This window comes from Sturnus vulgaris, chromosome 6 (genome assembly GCF_052056855.1).
Source record: "Sturnus vulgaris isolate bStuVul1 chromosome 6, bStuVul1.hap1, whole genome shotgun sequence".
Classification (NCBI taxonomy): Eukaryota; Metazoa; Chordata; class Aves; order Passeriformes; family Sturnidae; genus Sturnus; species Sturnus vulgaris.
Genome location: NC_142248.1, coordinates 22,103,351 through 22,130,682, shown reverse-complemented (window position 1 = coordinate 22,130,682; position 27,332 = coordinate 22,103,351). Strand labels below are relative to the sequence as shown.

Below are 27,332 nucleotides of genomic sequence, written 5' to 3'. Positions count from 1 at the left end.
ATGATGTCGGTGCAGCCTGTCAGTGCACAGGGGATGGAAATGAGGTTGGGGACAGGGAAGGGAATTCTAATAGACACCATGATACATACAATGAACGCAGAGATATCCTGTGAGAGAAAGACTTGTCAAGCTAATCAGATCTTCTATAGCTAGGTAAAGGCAGTAACGGTAGTGCTAACCTTGTAAAGATGCTGCTGCTGCTCCTCTGACATCATCAGGTCATGGCTGTCCATCACAATGGATTCCATGTCAATCAGCCAATCCCAGAGCTCCTGGTATTCTGAATCAAAGTCCAAAAGGCTGTAGATAAGGAACAATATGTATTATGCATAAATACTGTGTAGTTGTTAAAATCTTGTATTAGAATAATACATTCTTGAAAACTCATGATGTTCCAAGTTACATTTCTAAAGAGACATTCTATATTTATACAGTGTGGGTGAAAATGAAAACTGAAATCCAATTTAAGCCAGTGCCATGACCTAAATTCAGCAGCTGATGCCAAATCCTGACAACTGTTGGCATACTGCATTTGCTTAAAAAATTTTGAAATACAAATCCCCTATAGGTGTTGTTTAATGCTTTTTTACAGTGCTGGCTTTATATTAAGTAAATTTGCAACAATCACCTTGATATAATTCATATAAAAATATTATTTACATCAAAAAATTACTCAATCCATTCAGCCATCCCTCTGCTGTCTATCTGCCTATCTTTGTAAATATCCTACATTTATTTTCATGGATGAGTAGCTAGCATTTCAACTTAACGCCTTAAGATAGGCTTGAGTGAATATGGTAAGCCAGTGAGAACTAAGGCCAGATACAGTATTAGACAGGTGTTCCCTACAGACATGTAAGAAACAAAGGTAAGGACAGGAAGTCAAAACAATGAATCCTTGAATAGCCAGCAATCATTAAAATTCAAAGGAGGATCACTACGGTTTTCAACAAAATAAATCATTAGAATAAGGAGCTTAAAAGGATTAATGTGATTCTCCATTGAAAGCCCAGTGAATAAGTAAAGCATAGATTCTTCTAAAACACTGTGATACAAGACAGAAAGTACATGCTGAAAAACTGCACATTCGTCAAACAGATACCTCTTGAAAAGGGATCTTCAAATTTGCAAAATTGGCACTAACAAAAGCCTTGCCAGTAGTATCAAAAAACTCCCATAGTGATCAAAGAATAGTTCATGTTCCACTAAAGCTAATTTCTTCAATTATTAAAAACTTTTTTAGCAACTCCATTAAAAAAATTAGCAGTGTTTCAACAGAGAAACAATAAACTAAACACACTTCTAATGTTATTAGTACTATTGCAGTTTTATTTGTTATTAACTAGAGTACCATGTGCATGGTAATTTTGAAAGCTTATAGATAAAGTTGTGACAAGTAGAACTGTCTTTCCTCAAGAAAGCAGGCAAGGAAGAAGAAAGCATTTGCCTTCTGTAGTATTATTTTGAATGAATTGACAACAAAGAAAGTATTGTATAATGCACAAGCGCTGATTCCGGCTTCTGATGTAACCCTCTAGTTTAATCCACTGTACTTAGTATATTTTTACTCAATAATTTATGAGGTACACTTACTTAAAACTGCCTTCTGCCCTGAGAAGGTAAGCAGTGTTACCATAAAGAAAGAAGAGCAAGCACAAAAGGTCAAGTTACTATTATTGAAATATAAGTTTCACTCGGAGTTCAGGAGTTTTTTCCTGTTTCAGGTGGTATTTGGCTCAGATATCATTTGGAAACTAAAAGAAAACTAAACTCCATTTTGAAATGTATATTTGGCAGTGTTACTGAATCTTCATCCCTTCCTCAGAAACCAGTATAACCATTCTGCATTTTCAGTACCTACTGCTCCTTTTCTTCTCTTCCATCTTATCCAAATATTATTCAAAGACATAAAACTGACAGGCAGTTATTAAAACATATGTTTCATGACACAAGATGTTAGATTTCATAACCTGTAAATTGGTACAGATTCAGTTGGACTTGGTTGTTTGTACCAGTGAAAATCCTAAATTAAGATATGAAGATGATGTGAAACAAAGCCTACATACAGAATGGCATGGGATGCCTTTGGAAAACGCACTAGGAAACAGACTTGGATTTTTCTATAATAGGCAGAAAATGTGCTGGATCCAAACATCTGCTTTGTGTCTAAAGATCCACATCTTACTTACAGTCCAAATTGGTCAATTTATTTGTATATTGAAATGAACCAATCCTTTAAAGAAACAGAAAGCACTTTTCTTTGACCTTTATAAAACAGGGATAAGCACTAGAAAATAGCTGAACATTTTAACTTCAAACTAACGTTCTAAATAGGAACTCAACCCAAACCAAGAGTGAGAGACAGGATTCACTGGAAAAAGCCCAGGAAGGGATACAGGACAAAAGAGATCTGTGTTTTTTCCCCATAGTTTATATATTGCACTATATATATTTTTTGTTTGTTTGTGTTTTGGTTGTTTTAGGGTTTTCTTTTTGTTTGGTTGGTTGGTTTTGTTTTGTTTTGGGGGGGTTGTTTTGTTTAGTTTTTTGGTTTTGAGGGTTTTTTTGTTTTCTGGAGTAAAGTCAAGTCATCTGGGAGCATTTTTAAGCAACTCTCTATGGCAGTTATTTGCCTGAGCCTGAAGACAGTGAATTCAGCTTACAGAACATCATCAATATTTTAAAAATATGATTGCAATACTTTTAATGGTTTTAGAATATCTCTGATACATATATTTTAAAAACAGCTTTTTTCTTTTTCTTTTTTTTTTTTTTTTTTTTTTTTGGTAATTACTGAATGAATGAGTTTAGTGATCCTTATTAAATTACTGCTCGGAAGAGGCTGCAAGTTACTAAGCCGCTAAAATAATATTCAGAAAAATCAAGAAATTTTAGGACTAGAGAGAGGTTAAGATTAAAATGTATGTCAGCACTTCTGTGGTATATTTAATTTTTTTTTTCGTTCAGAATCCACTTTTTCTGAGCTTAGCAGATCTTTCTTTCATATCGCCACAGGCAGAACCAGGGAAAACATGACTTCTGAAATACTGATGTGTGTTAAAGATGCAATAATCATAGAAAAGATATGATTTTGGTTGATTATATGAATCCACCAAACACTAAAAAAGGAATAAATTAGTTCATCTGTTTATAGAAAAAGAAAAAAATCCTTCATTAAAAGTACCCAAACATTGCCAACAAAAATGCTATCATATTAGTTAAAGGGCAGGTAAAAACAGTTTCCTTGATGAAGTTTCTTGGTTAATAAGCTAAAACCATTTGCTATATAATAACTAAAATTACCTTAAGAAGTATATTCTGTCTTGGTAAACCAGGAATCAGATATGCAGAGTTGCATGTCTAATCCCTTGAACCCTAAATATATTTCTTAAAATGTGGACACCAATTTATTATTTTGAATGAAAATTCATGAGCACCTTTCTCATGAGAAAACCAGTTCGTCTGTGGCATTAATAAATAAAAAGGAATGTGAAGCTATTTCCATCAGCCTTTTTCCCCATGTTTAACACACACTTCCAGTTTGTAGTATTTCTTTGATGGCATAACTCACATGGCATTTAGAAGTACTGTACACCTACCAAAAATTCAGCCAGACAAAATGTTCCTTCAAGCTTCTGGGTCATAATTTTATGGAACTCTTTTCATATGTTTTTATTAGAGAGATATGTGAGAATTCAGAGTTATTACCATAACAATTTTAAAACTGCCCTATGTTCTGCACACACTTGAAGCCCCCTTTAATGCATTTCTCTCAAAGTCACGAAGACACAATACCCACTGATGACAGGATCTTAGGGTCTGACTTTCATGTTGTGCAATGCTGCTGTCCATGTCTCCCAATAGGACCTGTAGGTTTTGTGGGGATACAGTATTTCCAGTCAGATTTCCCGTCACATTTTGCACCTGCCTTCAACTACTCTTGGGTACCTCTTACTTCCTGGCTAGCTGGTGTTCTCCTGCAGTGGATACTCATTCTTTTCCTTTGTTACTTTGGCCATTTCCATGCTAATACACAAAAACCTTCCCTATTGCTGCTTTAACAAGATTACTGTTTTGCAGGAAATCTACAGTTCTTTACACACCCATTAGAATCACACTATTCTTCAAATACTACCCTACCTATCTCAGCTTAGCTATTTCCTGCACGAAGTCATCTCCCAAATCTCCTACACACACACACACACACACACACACACACACACACACACACACACGTCATATAAAAAATTCTTTATTTACAATAGCTCTTGTTCTCGCTGTGGACTTTCTTCTTTTACCTAGGTCAAAATTCCACAACAGCTAGTGAATAAATACCCTAATTTATGCAAATAGCTGCTTCTCTGTAGAGATCTCAGTCCCTACCTAGGTCATGCTACTGTGGAATTTCTGTCCACGGTTTTTATGTAGTAAGGAAATGCTTGCATCAACTCTACTTTTAAATAGCTGAAAGGAATTTCCACTTTTTTCAAAACAGCAACTGAAAGTGTTCAACTGAAAGTTTTCCAGTTGAATTTCGTCCCCACTAGTTTCTACAATGGCTGAATAAGTGGGATTGTACTAGTCTGATTCCAGCCCTTTGGCCACTACAGTCACTGTTTGAGCCTCTAAGGCCTGAGATGGCCTTATGGGCCCAGAAAGGTGGCCACAACAGTAAAAAGGTTTGAAATACTAGCAGATGACCATTTCCAGTTTAAAGCATATAATTACAAGTGAAAACAAGTGCATTTAAGAAACTTTTTGCTTATCGCATATGGTATACAGGGTTACAAACCGGATTTCTCTAAGGATAAAGCTCTACATGCCCTCCCCTCAGGAAAATCAAATGTCTGTTGATGTGTCTTACATCCTCCTCAATATTCCAACCTTAAACCTTGCTCACATTCAGTGATGGCTGCAAAATTAGAAGCTGGTTTTGAACATGTAGCCCTCAGTGTACATTTATATACATATACACACAAATTCTGAACAAATTATTTTTATGGTTGGCACTAGTTGTGCTGGCGTGCTTGAGAATCTGACAGATTTCTGCATATGTAATCAAGATCTCAGTAATCCTACATAATTAGCCCACATCAACTTTTCTAAAACAGCCATCTTTCCGTATAATAAGAGGGGATGTTTACAAGGCTCATTTATCTTTACAGTTGGTAATTTAATAAAACTGTGTTTCCAAGATCTGAACATTGAGTTAACAATTGGAAAGGGGAGTTCTGGAGATAAAGAACTCATTAACACCTTTGTCAGTAACTTTCCTTGCATAGGAAACTGCAAGCAAAATTCTACTCTATTTACCAGTTACAAGGAAACTTCTATCAGGACATCCCCAAACAACGAGCACTAGCTGGGTCCTTTGACCTGCTTTTGGCCCACACTGTTATGATCCCACAGGTAGGTTTTATTTATGTTCATTTTGAGGTGCTAGCAGCTGGAAGATACAGTTTTCAGAAGATCTTAAAGAAAATGTCTTTTTCCAGAATTACAAGTTTCCTTGATTGTGAAAAAGAGAGGGCAGCAAGAACTCATTTTAGCATATTCCAATGATGAATTTGTTGAAAATATTGAGAAAGAATGCTTTTGCATGCACACTTCTATATATGATATATTCATACATATGTGAAAAAAAAAACTAGTTGAGGAAAAACAGTCTTTAAAAAAAGGGAAAATGGTTAAAATCAATGCTTTCTTGAAGTGCAAAAATCTGGACGTTTGGACTGTAATTTAATGGCTTCATATTCGTATTTCCTAGTCACAAGCAGAACAATGATTATAGAGGTCTTGCAGAGATACTATTACACTATCAAGATTCTTCCTTGGAAAATGTTAAGAAATCAAACTATATGAAGCTGCTGGAGCAGAAAAGCCTAAAGAAAAAGGACGTATTGCATTTTTTTAAATCCAGACAACAGTTTACTATTAGACAATATTAGGTGTTCCTATGAACAAACCATCATTTGGATAAATTATCCAGAACCCATGATTTTTGCATGAATATGTTAGAAAAAAAAGAGTGCAATAGAAACAGTTTTTTCCTGCCTCTCAGCCTAGGAAGAAAATTCCTGGTTAACCAGTAGTAAGAAAAAGTATATCATGTAAAAAAAAAAAACAAAAAACCCAAACAGATCAGTGAGAATAAAACAACAAAAAGAATAGTTCCCTACCCATTACTTCCCACTGTGTGAACTTTTGACATATCAGCAAACTCTTCCTTTCGCTTGCTACTACTGTTGTACTGCTCACTGTACAGTTTTAAGGACATCTGTTCAACAGCATCTCTTTGTGCTTCCAGATAGCATAGCTGAACCTCAGCCTAGAAAAAGAAAACAGAGGGGAAAAAAAAACAAAACAGAACATTAAAAAAATAATTCAGAAAGAATACATTTAAAACAAATATTTTTGGACTGCAACAGTTTTAACCAAATTATTCACACCATTAATTTTCTCCTTGTATGTGACAGTGAAAAAGGCTGAACCATTAAGTCAGAGAAGAACTACAGTGTAAACCCAAATGCTAGAAATGAACTGTTGAGGTTCCAATCAAAGGATGTGTTATATATTTCATGAGAGGCATATCCAATCAAATGCTGCATAAAAATGTCTGGACTTGAATAAGAAAGGTATTAGAAACCAAGCACTGTGATAGAACAGATAGATACATAAAATTATATTTCTTCCAGGCTTCAAGATTGATATTTTTAACACACTGTCTATGCTTCATAATTAATGAAAGCCATATTGCTACAGGTATTTTTCCTTTAAATAGTAATTGTAAACAAACCCAAGCAGATTGGCATTATTCACATTCTCCTTTCCTGTATCTGGCACAGACTGATTACTCAGCAACTTTAATTGCAAGGGAAAAGGCAATAAGTGAGATGTGCTGTTTTCCATCAGACTGTGCCTGTCCAGAAGAATGTGGAATAATATTTGGCATCATAACTTATTGAACAGACACTTTATTTATTGCAGCTGTGGTGATCAGTATGCTTCTGAGGCTCAGAGAAACAGATGACATAAGGATAAAATCTGCTGTTTGCCACACTTGCCCCTAGGAACAGTAGAAAGAACAGAGTGTAGAGTAAGTTCAAAAGCACTTTGGGGCCGATATGCCATTGTTTTCTTTTAATATACTTCATTGAAAGAAAAAAGCATTATAAATTCTGATAATGCTTCAAAAATTGCTACTTCTGTGTAACTACATACTTTTCTTTACGTTAGGAGTGGAATGTCTGCTTTATTATTTGGTGCTATGGCAAGTAAATTCAAATGACATGGAAGAAATTTTGTATAAGTACTCTCCTGTATTTTCTGCTGTGGGAGGCAGGGAAGTGAAGAGTTTATTGTTTGCTGACAGCACAGCAGAGTTACCAATCTGTGGAACAACAGAAGTCATAAAGAAGAAGTAATGAAGAAGAAGGGTAGAGAAGGGCAGTCTGTAAAATGTAAGAAAAATGCAAGCAAGTGAAGGGAAACAGGCACTGAAGAATGTCAGTAGGGAAAGTCTGAAAGAAGGCTGGAATGTCTTTATAAGCTAGTGGTAATAAGTTTCTATATTTGCTTAGGCCTTGCCTTGGTGTAAGTTTTGCTGAAAAACAATATAAGTGATTTGGAAATTCCATTTCATTTTAAAATTTCTCATTCGAACTTTTATAGCTTTCTCTCTCAGCTGCTTCTTACAGTGAAATTAGTTATGTTTTTTTCAGTAAATCTTGGTATATTGTTGAGAAATTTAAAAACAAACCAACAAGCAAAACAAAAACCCAGAAAATGCTAGACTTTTCCAAGGAGATAGAATATAAAAATTCTGGCTAGTCCATGCAGGTCTTTCACTGTGTTTTTAAATATAATTCAAGGCTTTCCTACCTTTTTTAAAATAGCGTAAATTAAACCACAAAACTTACCAATGAAGAAACATTATGTAAACTAGCTGAGACTGTCCAGTTAGAGTAAAATGTTATGGTTTGAGAGAGCTATAAAGCTATTCTGCTTTCTCAGAAACCATAATTAAAATTGCCATTTCTATAACTCAGAAACAACTAAGGTTGCAAATAAACTACATCATCTTCCTGTTCCCCTTCTACCCCCAAGTATGTTTTCCTCTGAACTGATAAACAGTCCACTTCCACAGTATACAGAGGTTCTCAAACAGATTTGTTTTCTTGGAAAAATTCTTCACCAGTAAGGACAGTCTTTCAGCAGCGTGTTTTGCATTGTCCATATAAGGCTATGAATATGTTCTTTTAATTTATTCTTACTGCAAAGCAGTAATCCACTGTATCATTTTAATTTCCGTTATAGTTGATATGACACGTTCAGTCTAAAGCCCTGTTGTTAGTGACCAGTAAATTTCTAAAACAATTAGATCTATGAATTGAAATCTGTGAGTGTTTTCAAGCCTAGAGAGGAAATCTTGTGGAAAATTTGAAGGAAAAAAATCCCTTATTTTCAGGACAGGTTTGTAAACCAAGATAAGTAATTCCTACTTTTATGGCTATGGGTTTTGGCTGGAGTTTAGGTAGAGGTTTTGAGATCTTATTGGCTGTTGTTGAAATTGTGCACACATTTCCCCCCCCCATCCCAAGACTCCAAAAAGAGGGAGTTCACATGTAGCTTAAGTTCTAGAATATCACACATCATAATTAAAATTGAGCCCTGAATTATATGAACACAGACTATTTCTCAGATTGCACAACTATCGCAATAATTTAGATAGTTTTTTCCCCCTTGTATTTTCTAATTCCTCGTCCTACAATTTCTTCTATATTTTAAAATAAAAACTGTTAAAAATAAAGGCAGCAGCTTTTCACAGGTTGGTCATGCCCTGTTCACTTGCAAAAATATTTGTAGGCAAATCAACAACGAATGTGGAAAATGAGAGAAGAAAAAGAAGGAGTAAATAGAATAGTGGGGAAAAGGAAAAGCAGGATGTAAAGGGCAGGTAAATACGTGAAGAGGGATAAATAAGAATCCACTATTTCTTACTTGCAGCTATAAGGCCCTCTTGAACTAAGGATTATGAACTCCATCAACATCATACTCTACGAAGCCTGAATACAATCCAGTTCTTTCACTTCAGAAATACGATGTCTCTATAAATCAAATATTTTTATTTTTGAACCCAATTTCTATCTTCAACATTTGTGAACAATTACAGCAACTCAAACACAGACAGCATAGAGTTTCAGATGGATCTCTCCGATTTCTTTTCTCTATGTATTCATCTATCTCACTGTTATATTTAACCACTTTTTGTCTCTGTTATACTGATATCAGCTGCAAATCCAAAGAGGCTTTGAAGACCTTGAGTAGGTATAGAGAAGTTTAAGTCTCAAAAACTACATTCTACAGAATTTGAGCTAACAAGTACCAGGCACAATATAGAAAATAGTAAGGAGCACAGATAGGCAATAAACCTGCTGCAGTTTATTTTCAGCTTAAAATCTTCAGTGGTAATGAAGGACTAGTTTTGCAATATTCCAGGAGAATAAAGTAACAACTTTACAAATTCCTAACCAAATATAGAAAAGTGACTTGATTTACATTTAAACCTACATTGTGTGCCTTTTCAGATTGCCCTACATATAATTTTCATTATATAACACAAACTTCAAGAACAATCTCTGTAACAAACACACCTGTATGGACACAGATCTATCAAAAGTCTTCTGGGATATGCATAGTCCCAAATATAGCTAATAGAAATTGGGTGGGAGGTAATCATTCATTTACTCCTAGTGCCCCATCTTAAAATTTAAATTTAGTTCCTTTTTTTTGAGGATGTAGTACATCTGAATATGTGAAAAATTGAACATAGAGGAAAAAAATGCCAAGGAATTGTACTCAGCAGCAGTTTTCCACTTCATAGTCCTCTTCTAAGTGACCACTTTTGCAATAAAAAGACAATGAAGATGCTGATGATGGTCTTGTTACACACTTGTAGAGATTCTCTACCTACTAGGATGGGATGAGTTGAAAATATTTTGTTGCAAATTAAACTGAAATATTTCCAATAATCAAATTACAAAATACTTACATTTTTCTGAGCCTGCAAGAACCAGTCTCTGAGCAAGACTATGAAAAACCTGGAGTCTGGGGAAAAACAGTGCAAAAAAATCTAGACTAGTGTCGAATACTCAGTTCTAGTGATTGATTAATAATGGCAAATAATTTCAAGGCTATTTTCTAAAGCTCATTTTCTAAAAACCAAGAACTTATAATAAAACTGGGAGAGCCTGGGGTACAAATCTGTTCCTTTACACTGGCTTTGCATGACAACACAAAAAGTCCTTTACTATACAGATCACTATATAACATGAAGGAGTAATCAGTGACAATACGAATCAATGAAAATACATTGCATTTCTTGTTAGACCTAAATGTTGGAATGACCTTATTCTGAAGTGGAGAAAGACAAGAGATAATGACTCTTACTATAGAAGGAAGGAGATTGAAAGGTTATACTGTACACAGTGTCAAACAAGAGACTCAAAATTTACACCAATGTAAATTGGACATATGAACTCAGAACTAGTGTTTTTCTGCTGCAGATTTTTCTTTTATTTTGGAATGTACTAGAATAAATATCATCGATTTGGTGTTGAAAGGAAAATATTTTCAGACACTGTCTCCCAGGTAGCACAAGTCATTTGTTATGAACTGTAGGCAAACCATTCTGTGTTTTAGATATACAAATTATATATGATACATTCAGTTGAATTTAAATTACGAAAGTATCCTATCTTGCATTACCCTTTCTTTACAGTTCTGTCGAGAAACTTTACTTCTGCCACACTATGCTGTACTTAGTGGGAATTATATAAGAAATACAGACAGTTCTGTTCTTCTGCCATTATTTGAACTTAAGCTGGATAATAATAGCCTCTGAAATTAAAGCAAATCCAAACAAAATCCAGTTTCTGCCAATAAGGAGGTGGTCAGATGGCCCCAGGCAGCATGTAGATTTAGAATGCTCACCCATAAGCACATTTTAAAGAAGTGCAAACTCAAATGTCACTTTTTAAAAGGATGCACATGCCAGCTTGTCACTCTGTATATCTGCAATTGGTGACATTTCTTGAGATTTAAAATTGAGAATAATTTCTTTCCAGAATTTAGTTGATAAGAGTAGCATTTATGTGCTTAAATACACACACATTTTTTGCTGTTTTCTGTCACAATAATCTGAATACTTGTCCATATTATAAAGTTGTGGAGAAGGCTTTATTACGGAACACAAAAGAGACCCTGGCTCTGTCACAGTACAGATACTCAATAAAATTATGATGAGAAGTATATGGCTCAAAATATCTTCCGTGAAGATGTAGATTACAGAAAGTGTTCTTTGGCAGGCAAGAGTTTGTCCAAAAACTCTATACAGACAGACTTGATCATTGATCATGCCATCCCTACACCCAGCCAACAGGTCTTCTATTGATAAAAACACCTAAGGTAGAAAGAATACTTCAAGAAGTGACACCAGTGTTTTAAAAGGCACTGTATAACAGAATAATAGGATCATTTAGATTGGAAATGCCTTTAAGATCACTGGACCATCATTTAGCAGCATTAGGCTTCTGGACTTCGAGTGACTGCTTCTACCCTAAGTGTCAGCGTTTGTTTTCCCCCCTTACTCTGCATAATTAAAACAGAGACCTTGCCACTATTGAATACTCTCTTACTCTGTTACTCTTCCTGCTTTTGGCTTCCTTGACTTCATCTTGCACACTCTCTTCAGGACTGAATCAAATTTTTTTAAAAAAATCCTATATCATGAAATATGTTTACCTTGAGCTGAATATTTGAGAGTCCTATTACAAAGGACACGCTACGTTTTGATCATGCAAGAAATTAATTATGTTAATCAGGGCATGCTTGTTACCAGCTAAAATCTTAGCTAAGTGTTTCTATTGTCATAAATCTCAGAAATGTTTTTAAATCAAGAATAATGTTATTGCTTTGTTTGTCAGTGTGCTAAAACCATCACAACAATGTGAAACTTCCACACAAAATGAGCAAAATTACAAGACAACAACATTCGTATATAACAAGGTACTTAAACTCAATGTAGAGTTTAAATAATAGCACAGTGAATTAGGTCCATCCACAGGAGCCATAAAATGAAATTTTAGATACGTACAGCTGTGTTATAGCAAGCAAAACTTCAGGCGGGTCTCAGAGCTGTCAGAAATAATGGGAGAGGGGTGGGGAGGAAGCCTATAAAATAAGAATAATACCTTTTTGCAGGTTTTCCCTTGGCTTTCAGAAATCCATGACCTGTGACTCTGGGACTGGGGAGTGCAAACGCAATCAGTAGTGTGGCCTCAGCAGCACTGTCTGACCAAATCCATGAAGATGCCATGATCATGCTGCTAATTTAAAATCTGCACCTCTTGTTTCTTTATTCCTGACTATTCACCCGTATTTCATTTTATTCAGTGTAACATTAAACACAACACAAAAGCATGGCATGTGCTGTGCATTATACAGATCTCAGTTATAAACCCAGAGAAGCTCCCTACATCATAAATATCAAAAAACATTGAAGAAAAGTATTAAAGAATTAACCTCTCCAGAGGTTAATTAAGACTGAATAGTTTCTGACAACAGCATCTCAAAATTGCCAGGTGAAAAAAAAGTTCTTGTAAGAATGGAAATTGAACAAAAGCTGGAATCCTTTTCTACTTTTCTTGTCTTGCAGGTCTGTATCTCCAGTCTGCAGATAGTGAGTGACAGAGAGTCTAATAACTGGGGACCAGGTGGGGAACAGACTTGCTCTGACAGTGGAACGGGCTGGGATGACAGAACAGTGCTTGCTAAAACCATGTGGAAGACACAAATTAACAAGGATGCAGATACAGCAAAACCCATCAACATAACAGAGGGCATTTCTTTGTAGCTGCCACATGCCTTCCATCTCCTTCAGTGACACCTCTTCATACACCACAATAACTGTAAACCCAAACAGTCAAATTCTTACAAACCCAGAATTTGTCCTATTAAATTAGCAATTCATCAGCACAACCTTGGTTTCTTCCCTGTCAGAAAGAGAAAAAAAACTGTTATAGGAGGCCTGAACACAAATATGTTGTACATAAAGGAGGTTGAAAACCTTTCTGGGTCAGCCTCAGAACACTTGAACAGTCAAGAAGAGGAAAGACTAGTCATGCAGAGAAAGTGCTAAAATAATAATCTTACTTAATTAAAACCTACATTATTTGCACTGTTCTGATTGTTCCTACCATTTTCTGTGTTTGCACTTCTAGAGCAATGAAGTACCCTAAACAGAGATTAAGAGTCTATCATCCAATGCACAGATACTTCTAAAAGTCACACTTCTCTATAAGGCATCTGTACAAAATCACATGGACCAGCAATGCACCTAGCTCAGTTCACAGGGCTGGGAATTCAAAATGGCCACGCTTTTAAGGCTAAAGCTGCCCCGGTTCAGAATTTAGGACAGTATAATTGTGCAAGAGAAATTCCAGAGTGCTGGTGCACGTTCCGCCTCGCCCAGTTCACACAGCAGATTGACACGTACGTGCCTACTTAAAAATAGTGAGGAAAGGTAAGTCTCTCAAAACCAATAATTCCTATGGAAAACTATGCAAAACATCCCAGGAAGGCATGGCAGAGATAACATAAAAATTTTACACCCTTCACCTTGGCAATTTTACCATACTGCACTAGTACATAAACAGCTTGTTTTTTTTCCCTAGGAGGTCCATTTTAAACCTCTATATGAGAAATAGAAGTTTTCTATACAGAAGTCTTCTACATTGAGAAATGTTTCATATTTATTAACCTAATCATTACAAATATCTGTGTGCTTAATAATTAGTTCCAAAATTTCCTAAACATATCAACTCACAAAATTGCAGAAGTTTTGACCTAAAATCTTCTTTTGATTCAATGTTTTGAGTCAAATATTTTGAGAGGTTCAATAGTGTCAAATATTTTGAAGTCAAAACTCCTACACTGTGTTCCTCAAAGACACTCATTGAATGCTTATTTAACTTGTTCTGAAATTGAAGGAGATTCTTTCCATGCCTTGATAGTCTATTTGATGTTATGTTACCCCTAGAGATGTGAATGCTTTCTTACCACACACTTTTTTTCCTCCTACAGGGAGAAATTACTGGGTATTTTTATCAGTTTTTTAGATATTGAACTATTAATAACATAAAATTGTGCAATATGAACACTGCTGTGCCTCCACTGCACAATTAAGTAAGAATACTCAGACTCTGAAGGAGGATATGTGAATTAATGCTAATTTATTTTAAAATAGCAGGGAAGTGTGGGTTAAGTATTTTTCCCTTTACATTGCTTTCCCTATCCATACATAAAAATGGGTTTTAGCAAAAATATTATTAATTATTCTAGCAACTGCAAAACATATAGCTTAATATGTTGATTTGTACAACTGCCTTGCTGTGTATAAAAAGCAGGCACAGGCTGTTGCTGCTTTTAGTTTATTTATGCTCCTCTGATGAGGAGCCTCTTGATGCACCTGACACTTACTGAGGTAGAGGGAACTGTAAAAAGATAACTGTTTTAAACATAAAATATTTGTATTGCTAAGAGGTCAGCTTTCCCGCTGCTGACTTCATTGCAATTTGCATACTATTAAAGCATTACCCATAATGTTTGTAAAATTTAATTTTAAAGCTATGCTGTTAAAGATGTTTACTGAATTGTAAGCACCTAGGGCATTTGGGAAATTTGTTAATACTGTGATAGTTGTAGTATTTCTGCCTTACTTTGCTTCTTATTTAATCCTCTCACAAAAACACACTATTTTCTCTCATTTTATGACAACGAATCTCATTTTAGTGCAAGCTGAGAAACTTAAAAAAAAGTATACTGCAACAGTACAGTAACCGAGATAACTTCCCCTCTTATTCTCAATGTATTTAAGTTTGTTAAAAATGTCACTAACTTACTTATTTACTTTTGCTGGGGGATGAGATCCAATTATACTCCTATAGACTAGAGGTGATGGTTATGATTTTCTACTTCACTCTAACACAGGCTTTCTCATTAAATCTCACAGCTCGGTAATCACAGTCATTGCATTTGTGTTTCAGTGCTGCATTCACACTCACATTCTCCTTCCCTGGATTTCCATCTTCCTTCCCTCATCCCTTCCCCCAGATCTTTATTTACTCCCTGGCAGAAGCTGCAAAATTAAAGATGCATAATGTGCAGATACAATCTTTGCTTCCTTTTCTCTGCCAGACTAGCACTCTAAAATGCACTTCTTTTGGGAAGTACTGATATTAACTCAGTTACTATGGTACATGAAGTATCATTTCCCTTTGAAGTACTATAAAAAAGTTGTCCTTAGATGATAATGGAAAGGATGGAGTAAAGCAGGAACAACAAGAATCACTTTACATACTAATAACAACAATTTAGTTATCAAAACAGTACAGAACAAGCATGCTTTTATACTATTCTTTAAAAAATTTAGCTTCCTAGGGTTCTAATAGTCTTTTCCTATGGTTCAGGAATGCACAGTAGCACTCAGCCCAGTGCCTGTATCCTTATTTCAAAGAGAATCATTCAAACCGACATCCACCCTGTCAAGAATCTTGACTTTGAGCTGCTAATGCAGAATAAAAATCAATATAAATTTTGATCATTTGATGAATATTTACTTCTTTCTTTCGAGCCTGGGGATTTAGAATTGAAAACTGCTGAATCAAGTCATTTTATTTTTTTTGTGTTTGTGCCAACACCAATTTACTACCCTCCTGAAAGTTCCTGAACAAGATGTCTCATGTGGCATACATGTTGGTTTTTCCTGTCAATCATAACTGTGTGCCAGTAGGGAACCATAAACATTTTCCTTTCATACTCTTAGTTCTCCAAAAAGGAATATTTTGATTACTTCCCTGGAAAAAGGTAAACTTGTCTTATTTAAAGATACTTTAAAATGCCTATGTCTATTTTTCTAGGACAGCTGCTGTGCCTATATTGATACTATCTATTAAATATTTTCTTTTCAGTATGAGTTGCTTCATACAAAGGAAAAGTTTACAGTCACTGCAAATAAAGCTTAGTAGCACAAAACAGATAAAGATCTATATTGACATTATCACTTCCCGTATATATTTTCTAAAAAATTGCGTGAAAATTCTGACCAGTATAATGAACACCAAATGTTTGTGAAAATGAAGATAGCACGAGATAAATAGATCCCACAAGTGGGCAATTAAGATATTACTCTACTTTGCATTTCATCTTTAAAAGAAATGGGCCTTCAGTCTCCAAAAAATGAGCTTAAAAAAAGGTATATGTAAAGCTGCTAGGTTTCCATAGTGATTGGGGTGGGGGTAAAAGAACAGGGAAAAGGAAAAACGATGCTTCTAAATTTGTAAAAGATCTAGATTAGTTTAACAAGAATTGTAAATGCAAGCAATTTTCATCTTGCAAAATTTTTTTATATATGACTCAGTGGCAGACGGGCTTTATCTTGAGCAATTTTGTTGGTCTCTTGTAAATGAAATAAAAGTGGCAGCAGCTGTCTTTCAGAAGGCTGATATAGGTTTGTATAGTCATATGATATTATGTAGACAGATGTTTTAAATAAAATAAAATATTTAGATTGCTAGATATCTTTCTAGATACAAAGGCAATTATAGGATGTCTTTGTTAAATTAAATTTCTCATTCTTTTGAGAAGAAAAAAGGGGAATTGTCCTGGAAACTGTACCAACAGGAAATGATTTTATATCTAAAACAGCTGGAGACTGTAACTAATATAAATTTACTTGAAAATAAAAGTTCTGTATGCCTCTAGAGACATGCAGCAACATGCAGTAAAACCAGATGTGATAAAATTATTTTTTAAAAGTGTGTTTATATAGACATAAAACATTAAGATAAGATCCACTCATGTAGAGGGACTGTTCAAGGCTAAAACAAAGTAGCAAAACAAAGCCCAAAATTGTAAGAAAAGAGTCATCTTTTTCTAGCAATAAAAGATGTCCTTCTTTTATGAATGTTGCCTTAAGAGAAACATGTCAGACAACTTAATTTGACAACAAGTCTAATGAGATAACACTATAGTTTTACCAAGACAAAATGCAGTGGAAACATTTTCTCAAATTCCTTAGCTGCTTTATTTAGGTAAGTTTTCCACTGTGTATAAGGGTATTTTTCCAGAGTAAAGACTGTACAACCGGGTCTTACATGAACCCTTCAAAAAATATACCACACGTTTTGGCCCATGCCCGTCTAATGTGACTCAAACAACATGCTTGTTCCATTTTTGTTGAAAATGCTACAGTATAACAGACTGCATTCTGTGCATTTGTAGCTTTACTCTTTCTCAAGGCCTCTGTTAACAAGCTTGTCATTAATCCAGACCCAAATCTGCACAGCTGATTTGGCTAAAGCACCCAAGCTCTTAACTTATAAAGAAAACATTCCAGGAGGAGTATGAATGCCAAAATGTAAGAATAAGAGTTTTACAGGTCTGCCTTTCAAATCACCATTAATAAAAATCCATTCAAATTTGCGTAGCCACCTTCTTCTTTGTTCCTTAATAAAATGATACTGTAGCATTGCTTGTTCAGTATTATTGCATGCTTTTAAGGTAATATTATTTTGTAATTTACACAATGAATAAAACTTTTTTTTTCTCTCATACTTAGAAAAACACTCCAGCTACATAAAACCAAATGAAGAAGGTTCAAGATATTTGAAGTGCTGTATTATAGTCCCTATACAGGAGAAGTAAATGGTGTTAAAGATTCCTTTTAGAAAGCTTCAGGTTGGATTGCTTTCATTTTTTTTCTAATAGCCTTAATTGGCTAAGTGCCTTTGGGCCAGCTAATACCCAGAGAGACCTAATCTCAGTAATCTTGTAAATACAATGATTTCAACAGATTTTCATCAAAGACATGACCATTACATGAGATTCTGCCTGTTTGGTGCTGTATTATTTCTCATTTAGAATGTAGTTTAAATTGCCATATTAATACAAGATTTATTATTACAGAGTTCTGTGTTACTAAGAGTCCAACAAAAAGGAGATATTTAGAGATTTTTATTAAATTTTAGACAGCTGTTTAAATGGATATATGAACAAACACTTTAGTTTCAAAATTAAAAGGAAACAGGTTGAAAACTAGCAAAATCAACCTTCTCAAGTCATAGATGTCCAAAGATGACATGAGCATGTAATAAATGTTCAAATGACTATACATTTACAGATTTTTTTTTGTTCAAATATTATAACCAAGATGACCATAACATAGTACAGTATAATAATCATATCTGCTGCATCTTTTAAAACCTGATCCATGAAAATATGACTTCTCTGCAGTTTAAATAAGATGCAGAGTGACTCAAGGAATCTGAAGTTAAATTACTACTAAAAATATGTCAATGCAAAACTTTAAAGAGGCACATTTCCAGTAACCATAAACAAAGCAATAATTACATTTTTACATTTTATTATTAAAGAAGTTGAATATTTCTACATGGGAATTCTAGGAACTCAGATTACAATAGACTGTAATATGTTTTCAGAGCTGAATTAAGCATGAATTCTAAACCATCTACCAACCTCACAAAATGGTGTGGGACACAGGCTCCTTAGAAGTGAAAATATCAACAAGAATCATTACACACTGATTAATCTAGACCTAAGAGAGGTCACAAAACTGATGTCAAGGGTTATTAATATATTTTAAAATAAATATTTTAAATGTGGTTTGCTAGAAAGGTTTTATTATAATCTCACAAATTTCTTAAACAGATTGACTAATACTGAGAAGATTTTTTTGGTGTTGTCATAGCGTTACTTAAAATGGAGGCATTTAGCCTGTTACAATGCAAGGTTACATTAGAGGTTTATTAATAGGCACAGACAATCTGTTACACAGAGAAGTCAGGACCCATGCAGTGGAATGGTCTAAAGCCTAAGGGTATTTTTAGCAGGAAAATAGATAGGCACAGGTGAGAGACTATAGCCACACAAGGAACTTTGTGCTCTTGATCCTCTTTGCTGAGAATGGTTGAAAACTGACTTTGTTGTAATCTCTTTCCACAGATGCCACATAGGAATTATGCTTAGAGGTACTTTTGCATTACATGTATATACAAAATTTGGATTGGACCACAAAACCCTACACTTATTCTTCAACTGTGCGTTCAATCCAGAAAAAGCTAGCATGCTTTTTTGGGGATCTTGATTTCTTTGTAACTGAATCATCAATATTTCAATGGAGTAGGTTCAGATTAAAAGTTCAAGTCTCGGAGCTATCAGAAATAATTATCCTAGAAAGTTGTATGGTAGCAGGACATTATGGTCTTATTTATGGAGCTTAGGTAGAATTTCCAATCAGCATGATTGCATCTATTTCTAGTGCTTTGTTAATCGCTTCCTGAAGCTGCTCATTAAAAGCTCCTATGTCAACACGTAATGCTGTGGTGGCTGAAACAGAGATTGGGAATACAATCACATCTCATGGTTTGGCTGAGAAGTACCCTGCAACACTGTGCACTTTATCACAAATGCTGTTTTCCCATTTGATAAAATGCCTTACCATGTCATGGAACAGTGGTCATTTATTTCAAAGGAACAAGCTGAATCTTCACCATTAAATGCTGGATGTGAGAAAACATCATTCTATTTCTGTCTCCCTCAACAATGGAATTGCAGTGAGACCCAAGTACAGCAATTTAACATCTCTCTTACAACAGCCACAGAAGTGATGACAGCCCTAGACAATAATCACTTGCCAATACCATAGTACTTACCTACCAACTGTGAAAGCTCTCACAGCCGTAGTCAATAATTGAACCGACCAATTCCACTGTGCTGCATGTGATTGGTGATATTATCCCTTTAAGTGTGTTATTTAAGTTTGCAATGCAGTTAATTGAAACCCTACTAGATGCAAATCAAAAGTTTCAGTCTTAATTGAGATATTTTGAAAATTGAACCCATTGCTTCAGGCAGGTGCTACATGAGATTCCATTAATATAGGTAATTAACATTAGCCTCTGCTTTAATTAACATGCACACTTTAATTAGTAAAGCATTAACCAACATTAAAAAATCTGATCTTCATGCATCACAAAAACTGCAGAGTTATGACTATGTTATTTTTTCCAAGACTGTAAATCATATAACACATAAATTCTTTTTTTTCTTTAAATACACCAAGATATTTTAAAAAGAAAAATAGACACATAAAACGCACATCTATGTTTCAACTGAACATTTAAAATGATGGAAAATATTTATTAAGAATATCTAAAATATGAAGGAAGCTGACATAATACTTCAAAACTTCTGCCTGAAATTTATAAATATGTATATTGCATATGTGTGTACATCTAGTTACTTTATAAATTATAATTCACTTGTAATAAGAGTCACTGGTTACTACTAATTCTATGGCAAAATTCAAGACAGTATTTTCCAGAGCTGGCATTTTGAAAAAAAATGTCCCTTCAACAGTACCAGCTTTGTTTCCAATCATGCTCGTTTTATCATGCTATGACTGCAAATGTGTGTGAATATGAACTGAATTTGAGTTTGCTCAAAGCATAAATAACTTCTTCAAGAACTAGCCTGTTGCTTCAGACTGTATCATAAAGCCCACTGCTGAGTGCCATCATCTTTGGGACATCAAGCAACTGGAGAGCCAAAGTGACACCACTGAGCTGGTTCAAGATCAGCCTTTCTGCACAGCAGCTCCCATTTACAGCTATACAAGCTCTGTAATCAAGGGAGCCTCACAAGGAAAGGAACAAGTGCACTTACACTCATGTTTTCAGACCAAATACAGGAATTTTTATTTGATACAGACTAGCTCTTTTTGAGACTGGATTAAAATTAAAAATTATTTAGAACCATTGTATGTTTCCAGACATATACAACATAAGGAATTCTATCCAAGTCCATAAAATTAAATGGTGCAGAGCTCCAGATTAAAAACCTTTCTTTAAATAAAATTTAATGTCACTATCTTTCAAAATACATTTCTAAACAAAGCAAAGATACCTTCAACTTCCTTCTTTCCTTATCCTTTCCTTCTGCTATGTATTTACCCATTTGATCCTGACAGCTTTGCTTTAAATATGGTAAGTTCCATTTCTGCAAGCTCATTTCTGATCCAGTCCACTCACTTTATTTCCAGTGTTTTCTTTTTCAATATGTACAGGTGAGACATGTATTAATTATTGTTATATAATTCTCAGAATGCTGGAAATGTTGGCTCAAATAATAGTCAGCTTAAACCTAGATCTGTTTCTGCAATTTCTGCACATTCTGAACATCCATTGTATTTGGCAGTGAAAGGAATGGCTGATGTTAAAGAACTATATACTCTATTCATATTGCATCCAAATATCTGAAGATCTCAAAGACAGCATGTACATGTGCAGAAAAAAGAATATGTCCTTTCTGAAGCTTCTTAAAAGTTTCACATCAATGTCACATCATGGCTCTGTTTCTTTTTGTTAAATGGGAAAGAATTTTAATAAAAGAAACATAAAGATTAAAAAAAATTATTTAAAATTGGAAAGATTCACTTAATCAATTTTAAGTACTTTTTCTCCATGGGAGTAAATCCTACATTGTGTTTCATATTCGTAGCACACATGCACACACATCTCAAATGTAAGGCTTTCCAGATACTGAATGTAAAATGCTTCCAGCTAAAAAAAGCTAGGTCTGTTTGGTGCAATTTGCCAGATTCTGTGGGAGTCTGCAGGACATATTGTGGAATTTTGACAGCTCTCCCTGAAAGTAAAAGAGTATTACAGCTAAAAGGATACTTTGCTGAGTCCTTTTCATGGCATCCTGTTGAATTCACCATATTTTATAACCTGCAAAACCACAGCTAAATCAAAACCAACATAAATAGCCAAAAATCTGGCCTGACTTATATGTAACTCACAGTGATCAGAAAACTATTATTTCTTGTAAAGCAATGTGATGACATATTTAAAACAGTGATTTTTACAATACAGAGTTCTTCTAGGTCTATGCACACTCAGATTGACATGTAATTCTGAATGAATCCATACATAATTTTTATTTACTTGATTGAATTTGCCTATATATTATTTCCCATGATAAATAACAGAGAAACAAGAATAAAATATTTAAAAACTGTCCTTAAAAAAAAATCTACGCAGCACCTTGTGAGTCAAGGTAGACTTATCCTGAGGTAGAGAATCCACAGTGAATTGACCACACAGAATTGACCACACAATGATCAAGGAGCTACAGAAGCTTCTGTTCCTCTGTAGAATAATTTAACTCTGCAAAACGCTAGGTCCCCCACAGCCCCAGCAGAAAAATCCTTCTCAGGTCATCATTACAACCTAATGAAATAGCTGGTTCTACCTCTATAGCTCTTTCACTGTTTCAGAGGAATCCTCCCTGTTGTTGGGCAACAGGGACAACACAAGGCTACAATGAAAAACTTCAATGTTGATTGCAGTAATCTGCAAGTGTTGTTGAAATTGGGTGAAAGAGAGTTTCTGTTTGCTTTTACAGCATGCTGCTACTTACAGAAGCACGAAGTTTGGGGGATGGATTTTACAAACACTGTACTCTTCATCCTATTACTACAGAGTTAAAATAGGCATACTTCCCCTTTAAATATCAAAATAAAAGTTTGGAATAACTGACCCAGAAATTCTATCATATAAATATTAAATCTTTATTCATTCATCTGTTCCACCATTTCTGAGTTTCCTTATGCAAACTTGTTAAAAAATGAACTGCTTAAAACAGTCCTAACATAGTAAAAACACAAACTGGTCATACAATACTATAAATATGCTACTTCCAGCATCATAGATATGATGCCCTTCTTCACTACAGTGATCTCTTTAGTAAACACTTGTGTCAAAGAAGTTTTACGTAACAAGAAGTACAAATGTAAAGGGAATGAAGTGCATTGTATTCATGACATCTTGAAATGTTTCTCCTTTTTTTTTTGTCCCCCCAGTGAGGTCTTTAATGTGCTAAGCAACAAAATCTTCTAACATCCCTAACAAAATAGGGTAAACCTAGAAAATGAAGGATGGGTTGCATTCTGTCAAAGTCAATGGATTTTTTTAATTATTATTTCAAGCAAGCAGAACATGCTCTTACAAAACATGTGAGAAAAATGAATATATATCTAAACTCATAATTTCAAAGACAAGGATTCTGGACACTAATATTCTACACATTTTTAAGATAGGGACTTTATATCATTGCATAACTGATGGGGTTAGTTATGAAATGAGATTGCAAGCAAAGAAAAGTTTGAAAGCAAATTCAGAGGAGTCAGTGAATTTCACTTCTCTAAGAATAATGTCGGTCACATTTATCATGAGGTAAGCAATACAACATCATGTTCTGTTACTAACTTGGGCTGGAACTCAAAATATCAGTCTTGCTTTTCCAATACAGCTTCAGGAAGGAAGGGCTGGGGATACAAAATTTCTTTAGTTCCTTGTGGGAAGTGGATTTTGCCCTCCTGTACTAGCTGCCGCTCCTTCTAACACAAAGTAGTCACTTGTAGCTAAAGGTTAACCATGACACAGACAGGTGCAAACAGCAGGGTCACGTCTACCACAAGTAACCACCCACCTTGGGTTGGGCTGAGAGCCATCCCTTAAGCTTTCTTGTCTTTTTCTGATTCTAGAAGGGGGTCTGATAAAAGATACTAAATTTTGCCTTCCTTATCTATGGTTCATGCTTCTTCTTACACATTTAAGAGTAATCTTGTACTCCATAGGGTTTGACATGTTCTGAAGCACAACTTTAAACACACCTGGAACACTTCTGTAATTACTAAAAATTAACAGCAATCTGTGTCTTTTTGCTAAGAACCACTACTTTTCTTAGTTTATGAAAATATATAGCTAATATCTTCTATATAGTGGAATGATAACTATTATTTTTGTTTCTTGAAGCTTTATAGCTAATTTGGCAAATGTGATTACACTCACAAAAGTGACAGTGAATAAGAGAATTCACCTTGGAAGTTAGCTTACTAAACCAATTTTTAAATCCTACATTTTATTTTTCTGTGTTTAAAATGTCATAGTTTAGATACTGGAATATCAAAAAGAGTCACACTGGTACATGCTTCTTTTAAAGATAGCAGAGAAGTGCGATCTTCTAATTCCAATTCATATCCGAGTTGGACACAACCCTTTTGAATTACATAAACTCAACCCTGAACTTAAAAATTGTTCCATAAAGTAGAAACAGTCCACTTACATGTTGACTCTTTTCCCTCCTTGTGTTTGCATGGTTGTCCCAGGATCCTAGAAAGGGTATTTCTTTCTGTAATGGCCTTGCTGCTACTCAATGCTGGCATTCACTATTTGTGCCTCCGGCAGAACTTTTGTTCCCCACTTGATTTGCTGTGCTATTGAAACATTATCAGGAGCATGGGAAGTTTGCTGCTGTACTAAACGAGAACACTTTCTGTGTCCGTTTTCCCTCTTACCCATCTAATGAGAACATCAGCCTTAAAAAGCCTCTTTAGTAAACTTATCTATTTTTCTTCACCGTGTAAGGTAAAATAAAACCAGAGAAGCACAATATTTCTTGTTAATAAATATAAACACTACATTTGTGTTTAGTTTGTTTAATTGGTAATAATTTCCTGATAATCTTTAGGCACAGTATGCTACTTTAATTCAGGGGTAAGACCTGCAATAAGTGAAAATACCCCCGGATTCACTGGTATTTTACATCTCTCTAGACAAAAAAAATGGAAAAAGACATCTAGAAACTTAGCAGAAACTGGAGTAAAATTAAAGACAGGCAAGTTTTGATCATGTAGTTCTTCTTGCCAATTGACATACATAATAGAAAATGGTAGAGAATAGGTTAAATAGTCTAAAAGGATTTTAACCTTAAATTTGACAGAAGCTAAATGGCTGTGACATTGGGTTCTTCTACTTTATTCCAGCTAGTAATCCACCTTCAAAGTTCCTGTCAGGTAAATGACCTTGTATTTCATTAACTGATAATTAAATGGATTTATTCCACTAACGGTTTTAATTAAAATGCTAGAAATATTGATTACCCCTCTCATCCTTATTCCCCCAGATGAAAAAAAGGTTTTAGGAATGTTTATTTAGAGAAGACAGAGAATTAAATTAGATTGAATCTCTATGAGACCTGAAGACTGGTTCTTTCATTTCTGCTGCTCAAGCAGAAAAAGGTTTCAATTTTTTGATGTTTGATTAATTATTTTGAAATCCATTTATGCTTACCTTGGTGTTTAATTAAAAATGTCATTTTTAGCATAATTTAATTGGCTATCTGTGGAAGACTAACTTCAAACTTATATTTTAAAAATGTTGTGGGGTTTTTTTAATTTGGGGTAAAAGAAACTTTTTACTTATTTGCTTTTGCTGTAAAGGTATCATCTCATGAATGAAGAACTAAGAAGGGCTGAAGCTTAACTAGATTTACTACATTTGAATATGAGGATACATATGCTTATGAGTAATGCAGCTTCATTTGGCTGTACACTTGAATCCATTACCAGCCATTTAGAAACCCTAATCTAACAAAGATGGAGTGAGTCCCTCCAAATATTTTGGATTTATTGTTACTAATATTAACCAAACTCTCTGCAATGTGTCCATAAGTACTTTTAGTATGGGCTGGAATCCTTTTGCAAATGATTTATTTTCTGTATATATTAGTGGGGAAAAAAAAAAGTTCAGTTCAATTTATTATCAGCAAGTAAATATTGGAAATTCTAATGAATTTTTTTTTTAATTATCTATGATGTGTGACAATTTCACTGTTTTCTTATCCAATAGTCTTACTGATGTAGGTTTTGGTTTATACATGGACCAGTTTCCACTGAAGAACCCACTTTTATTCTTAAGTCAGGAAGTGATTAAAATCAAACTGGTTTGTATCATTTCAACACCACATAAGGGTATGGTAAGAATGCGGTCTTATAATGTTGTCTTATAAAGAGCATATTTTGTTACCACTTCCTAGCTCTAAAATATATGATCTAGAATATGAAAAGTGACAGTACTTTCCAATAAAAACACAAAGAAAATAGCTAAAGCCCTAATTCTGTAAAACACATGCTTATCTTCAAGCATACAAGCTTACCTTCAACCTGTCCCATTGAAGGGCAATAGTATTAATTGCACAGTTACCACTTCAATTCGTGGACTTGCTTAAAGGTTTTGGTGACTCAAGGCCTTCACATCTACTTATTTTTCTTTTTGTGTTATTTACTTGTGAATAGAATGTTCCTTAAATACGGCCCCAAAATCTAAGAAAAATTCACTGTTATGGAAAGACTAATTACACTAGGTTATTTTAATTGATGTCTGAAAAAGAGGAAAGCTATCCTCTACAGATATGACACTGGACTCTCAGTCTTGTCAAAAACATATTAATGATCTATTTCACAGAGTCAACGCAATTTATATTTCTCCCCTCTTTGCTCAAGTGTTTACAAAGAAAAATTTCATTGCCTGATTCCAAGTCCAATGAATCAATTAAAATACCCTTATTAAAAATATTTGTCTCCAGAACTCCATGCCTTTACAGTTATTTTAAGATATCATCCAAGTGTGAAATACAGATAGGTGACAGTGGCTTTTATATGGTCATGAGTCATTTAAGAATGGGATGGCTAGAGATTTTTTCAGTAATTTACTGTCTAAAAGTCATCCTTAGCTTTTTGCAAATAATGGTGAAAAGCAAGTGGCAAAACCCCCAAACCAGTTTGTGCATTTGTGAGCTGCAGAAAACTTAAATTGAGGAGCTGAAGATTAATTGTGTGGCATGATAATGTCTGAAGTCACTGGATGTCCTACTCCCCCGATGTGCTCATTGTTACATTTTCGAAGCACTGCACATAGTTTTTCACTCATGCAGTTTTCCTTTACATCAGTGCAAGCTCAGTAGGCAGTACACCAAGTCAGACTCCACAAAGGGACTAATGCAGAATCTTCCTGTAGCCCTATTTCCAAATTCATGGCAGCTACTCCAGTGATCACTTGTTTCCACACACAGGTTTGCCAGATGAGGCTGTTAGTGCTTTTTGCTTTAGCTGTGAAATGGAATGGTAAAGTTGGACCTGCCAACTTTCACAGACTGCTCCAGTGAAGGCAGCAAGGCCTATCAAATCTTTTGGTCAAGATTCTGCTTCTTTGACATACCAAGTGCCAAGACACATTTCTGTCCTCTTTCAGAGAAGGACGAAAGAACTTGGTCAGAGCATTTTATTTCTGGATTACTCTTCTATTGCTTGTTTCATTTTCATTACTGTGAATGTAGGGAAACAGAGTATT

The 27,332-nt window shown here is 34.7% G+C and overlaps 1 protein-coding gene across 4 annotated transcripts in view; it reads right to left on the bottom strand.

Moving 5' to 3' along the window:
- The window catches only part of AKAP6 (A-kinase anchoring protein 6), a 256,922-nt gene that overhangs the window by 74,762 nt on the left and 154,828 nt on the right, over positions 1-27,332 (bottom strand). For all 4 annotated transcript variants that reach the window (XM_088167270.1, XM_088167271.1, XM_088167272.1 and 1 more), the window contains 2 exons: positions 6,180-6,328; positions 180-300 (listed from right to left, as the gene is read on the bottom strand). In XM_088167270.1, coding sequence (XP_088023396.1) covers positions 180-300; positions 6,180-6,328 — 270 coding nt within the window. The remainder of the gene's footprint in view (positions 1-179; positions 301-6,179; positions 6,329-27,332) is intronic.